At 41.5% G+C, this 5424-nt stretch overlaps 1 protein-coding gene across 1 annotated transcript; it reads right to left on the minus strand.

Moving 5' to 3' along the window:
* Positions 1-397: 397 nt before the first annotated feature.
* Positions 398-5014, minus strand: LOC124385758 (transmembrane protein 271-like). The gene has a single exon (XM_046849021.1). The coding sequence runs from the start codon at positions 3980-3982 to the stop codon at positions 3173-3175; it is 810 nt and encodes a 269-aa protein (XP_046704977.1). The 5' UTR covers positions 3983-5014; the 3' UTR covers positions 398-3172.
* Positions 5015-5424: the final 410 nt, after the last annotated feature.

Below are 5424 nucleotides of genomic sequence, written 5' to 3' on the forward strand. Positions count from 1 at the left end.
TGGAGAGAGACCAAACAAATGATAATGGATTGAAATGAAGCACGGAAAAGCTTATTTATAGGGTTTGGATGAGAAGAGTAATCACTTCATAAGGCCCAGCATTAAATCACCTACACCTAATTAAATTGCAGAGGAACACCAAAGTCATAAAACTAAATTGAGCAAACATGTTTCATTTAAGCTCTGATGGGGGCTAAATGAATTGAGTCTTTTAGAATAAAAAAACACTTCTCAATGTTGCCTCTGATAAGAAACCCAGTCACACTAAAAGGCAAATAAATATACTGTATATATATATATATATATATATATATATATATATATATATATATATATATATATATATATTTTTTTTTTTTTATTTTTTTTTTTTAACTGTATCTTGTTTTCAGTTTTTCACTTGATGCCTCTATATGGGTTTAAAGGCATCTCCTGAATTGTGTCACTAAAGAATTCTTACACACTGTACCTTTTTTTATCCTGCTACCTCCATAAACCAGGTTCACAGCAGCACCTGATAATGGATACAATCTATTCCTTATTTTCATCCTTGTTCCTTGCCAGCATTTCTCACTATCCACTTCTCCCTACCTCTTTTTTTGCTATCTCTCCAATGCTTCTCTATGTCAGGTGGCAATGCACTAATCACAGTAGTAGAGTCAGGACCTTGGACAGCATCCAGGATCGTCTTTATCACACCAAGTTCCGCAGCAGAAAACCCCTCCGTCTTCCCTGAATTACAATCACACTCCTACTCCTACAGACAACAAATACTCTAAAACGTCTCAGAGATGTAAAAGCTAGAAAGACATACAATATACTTGGAAGATTTGGCCACTATGCCCTATGTACTTCAGTAAGAAAGCATTTTATACATGCAGATCATACTGTCATGCACCAGAATACATATAAGACATTAAGTACCAACTTGTTCACATAGTGCAAACACAAACACAAGCCTATTTGTGTAGAACATGGTTTATGCTTTGTAACAGATGTATAATCTCTGATGAGACTGCAGTTGTTTCGAAAGTATTAAACATGGACTCTTGTGCTGCAAATATGCAAATGAAGGGCCTTTCAAATTCATCTCAGGGTCTGACAGAGACATATTTAGGGCAATTAGCTACTTCCTGCAATTGGTTAGGTTATTTTGCTCATTAAAAGTATAATGAATTCACCTCAGCGATTTGCATGTTAGGACTAACAAAGTAATCTCTTTGACATTTATTAAGCTGCTGAAAGCATGACCCTAAACCTCCTTACAGTGCAAAAATATGTTTGTATGTAGGAGAGAATGTAGTATAAAGTTCTAGAGTTCATAGATCAATACCATTTTTTTTTCTCTAAACAAATAAATGTTAAATTCTGCATTAAACAACATTAACCTTAGTATTTAATTGCAGGAGCAGAAAAACACCCAAGGCATATACACACCGACAATAAAATCAAGCGAGCATTGTAAATTTCTCTCCTGCTCTCTTCAATAATAGATAACAGAAAACAGGAAGGGAATTAGGCAAAATAGCAAACTGCATTCAATTTTGTTCACATCCATTAGCTAAATTAAACCAGTCTAAAAACATGCTATAAATGATTGGTACATCAACAAGACATTTGTCTACTGCACTGTCGGGGACGTTCCCAAATCAATGCAGCTTGCACATACCTCGTAACATTGTTGTCTAACCAGCTACTGCTCCCTGATATTTGAAATGTTCGACAGATTTTCACGTTTTAGCTGCAGAGAAATTCATACATTTTAAACAAGATTCTGCAGTCAGAAATTACATTTACTGTTTATTCACTATGGATCAAAACTTTGCTTAAACATGTAATATACCGAAACAGGCATTATAAAGGTTTTCACATAACATCCAAGTAGCTGTCAGTAGTTTTTGCTATTTGACCTTCACCCACCAAGTAAACCTTTTACTTTTAAATTGGGAAACTATTGGCACGAGAGGCCAAATGCCTCACTCCAGTGCCTCTCCAAGCCTCCAAGCCAAATTCTACATGATAATGTGTCTAAACAGTATGATGAATCACGGGTGAAGCTGCTATCACAAAGCCAGTTAAATGTAATCCATCATAGCTTGCTATGTATACTGCCTGGGAACTTCAAGATTGATCTTTGGCAATGACTTGAGCACACATTCAGTTTCGGTTACTTGATCTGGAAACTTTTTTTATTTGGCCATCATTTTGCTTAAAGGATTATTTGGTAACCTTATTTGCTCTTGCAGCATCTGTCAATTGGTTTTATTTCATCCTTGAACTGCCAGTGCCAATGTAGGAAAATGTGAATCAATATAAAGTGCACTACTAAGGTGTTGCAGCATATTAAACCGATGCAGAGTGTTATTGTTCTCCATCCCTCCTGTTCTGCACAAGCTCATCAGCACACTTTCATGGCAGCTGTTCATTAAAAAAACTAAGGCATGAAAGCTGGGCGATTTTGCATTTAACTGTTCACAGAGAGAAGCACAATAATAATATTATTCTATTTTAGAACTGCTGCAGCTTTCATTAGCCTTAATGTAGTCTGTAATTGCATCAAAGAATTGCATGGTTTTTATCCACTGTGCTGGTGTCTCCAGTGTGCTCGTATATAAAAAAAAAAGCCCAGCTGCATTTCTAAAGACCTGTTTGCTGCTAGCCTAATTACCTGTTGACAAAGTAGGCCAAAGAACCACAGAGGAGCACCGGCAACCACCTTTATGTGATTAATTCCTGAAATAAGAAGAGGTTTTTTTTTTTTCAATCTTGATATTTGTATTAAATATCTACATCATAGAAATGATTACACTTTATTTATTCATGAGCCAAACGGAGGAAAATGACAACAAAACAACGGGGAGACATCAACCAACTTACATGGGCTTAAGATGTTGTGTACAATCAGTGGATCAAAATGTTGAAAAGTCATCAGGCCTTTATATTTGTGATCTGAATATATCTCTTACCATTTCAGTTCAGTCTTCCTAACTGAGTGTCGCATGTACTCACTTGCCCACTTCCCATGAAAAAAGGGGAGCAATTCGTTTACACAATCAGCGTATTATTTAGCCGAGAAAAGAGAGACGCGGACGCGCGTGCTTCTGATGTCCAGGGCCAAATCGTGATTGTCACTGCAGTTTAGAGAAGTGGTTTAAGAAACTTTCTCTCTGTTTTAACACTCTAGCGCTTTGTTCCTCCTTTCTCCGGGAAATATGTCCTCGTAGGCCGGCGGTGAGTCGTTCAAAGGCGGGTAAGAGAACCCGTACACGTGGTGGAGCTCGTTTTGGGCAGGCGCGTAGCCAGGGAGTTCGATAGACGGATGGCCGCTTTTCCGCGCCTCTGCACCGTCCTCCCGCGCCTGCGACCCGCACACTGCCAGGCTTATATAAGAGACCGACCGGAAGTCGGCGGCCACGGTGAGCTCGCGCTCTTCGCCCAGCAAGACAGCGCGCGCGCTGCGCCTGTGCGCCCGGCGCCTCCGATAGAACTGCGCCGCCTGGTAGCGCTTGATGACCACCAGGTTGACAAGTCCAATGAGGCACTCGAGAGCGTTAAGCACGGTGGACGCCACCAGGCCGCGCTGGTAATCCTTGAGGCGCCCGCACGCCGCAGGTACATCCACGGTGTCCAAGCAGTAGCGCGAGTACTTCCGCTCCACGAGCGACACGGCGTCGCCGTCCACCACTGCGCCCGAGAACGCCGTGAGCACGCCAAGCAGAAAGACGAGGAGCCCGAAGAGGAAAAAATTGCGACAAGGGGCTTTGCCCTTGCAGCAGAGCAACGCCATGGCAAGCAGTGCCTGTCCAAGTCCGAGCAGGATTCCCGAGTAGAACGCGCCAGCAGCCGCGCTGAGCTGGAAGTGCGCTTTCACTTTGGCTCCGAGAGAGAGACACTCGAACCCGACAACTGCCGCGCTCACGGCGCACGCGAACAGCAGGCTGCTGGAGACCACGGCGCACGCTCCTTTCCCACTCAACTTCATTATAATCCTCCTCTGCCTCGTCCGGCCCGTCACCCTCCTTCATCCTCCTTGGTCCTCTTCTCCAGTTCTTCTTGAAGTGCCCTCACACTGGGACATGACTCGCCGATGGCTGCTGGGAGAACGGAGGATGTGCGGAGCCACGTGCCGTGCCGCCGTTTCCCACCGCTTCCCCAACGGATGAATAATTGATGGGCAGGGCGCGCTCCTTCTGCGGTAACAGCCGCCCAAATCCAGCTTAAAGGTAGCGATTACCTTCATGACCTTCTCCCGCCATCCACTTCCGCAGGGCTTAGTCGTGAAGACCGAGAGGAAAGACGCTCCCTCCCGCTCTTACAGCCCTCCAAAGCGCGCCGCCGTGAGCGAGCGCACATCAGTGAGACTGGCTTTCAGTCTGAGCTTTGAACTCGATCCTTTCCGACTGGCAGCAAACTCGAGAATGCGACACATAGTGATGCTTTCTTTTACTGCTTCCCCATTTTCAAGCAGAATCTCGCTTCAGATACTTATAAATAGGCATATGGCTTTCTTAATATAAGAAGAAATAAGTATAATAATGCCTTTGGTAGGACAGTGCGTTATAGAGAAAGAAAGTGATGCAAAGTTCTTCTACTGAAATTGTCTTAACACTTGCAAGTGAAGATGAAATCTATATCACTGTGGATGCGTTATAAGACCATGTCGGGGTTTCTCAGTGCTGTATGTGCTGTCCGTGGTGCTGAAACACTGCCTTGCGTGTATCAGGCGGAGCTCGGATTGGCTTTTTAGGGAGGGGCTAATGTTACTTTTCTTGTGTTGACATGATAACTAGGTTCACAGGCCTTTTGAAAAATAAGCCCTGGGGTTGTACGTGACTTTGTGACGATCGATAAAAAATTTTTAGAACACATGCCTTTAGTATCCAGTATTTTTTGGCCGAGTATATTTTATGTTGTTTTGTTTTAACAGCTCTTTCAAGTAAAAGAAAAAAAAATCTCCCTTTTTATTTGAATGGTTCGTCAAGGTTTATCCAGCACATCGTTGTGCAGAAAAGCACTTAGGAATAGGTTTCTATAAGAAAAACAATAAGCTATAAAGATACATTTAAAAGAGAAATGTCTGTGTTTCATATTTTATCATTCTTTGTAAAATGTCAAAATGTGCATACTGGCAAAAATATTTAATTTTATATTTCTCCAGTCCACAGAGTAAAGCATTTTAACACCTCTATGCATAAAGAACGGATTGAAAAATTCTATACAGCCTGTCACTTTAATAAGTGTACTTTATATGCATGTATGTGCATAGAGAAACATGAAAAGTAATGATTAACCATTTTGATCCTAAAAAGATTAAAAACAATTTTATTTATTCAAGAAAAAGTTTAAGATAGACATATGCATAATTTTAATAAACTGCATAAATAGTTTACAATGGGTCTTTACAAGGTCAGAAAGAAAAACATA

The sequence above is a fragment of the Silurus meridionalis genome, chromosome 5 (genome assembly GCF_014805685.1).
Source record: "Silurus meridionalis isolate SWU-2019-XX chromosome 5, ASM1480568v1, whole genome shotgun sequence".
NCBI classification, from domain to species: domain Eukaryota; kingdom Metazoa; phylum Chordata; class Actinopteri; order Siluriformes; family Siluridae; genus Silurus; species Silurus meridionalis.

Excerpts from the sequence above, each read along its gene's own strand:
- LOC124385758 (XM_046849021.1), bottom strand. The coding sequence starts at position 3,982 with ATGAAGTTGAGTGGGAAAGGAGCGTGCGCCGTGGTCTCCAGCAGCCTG.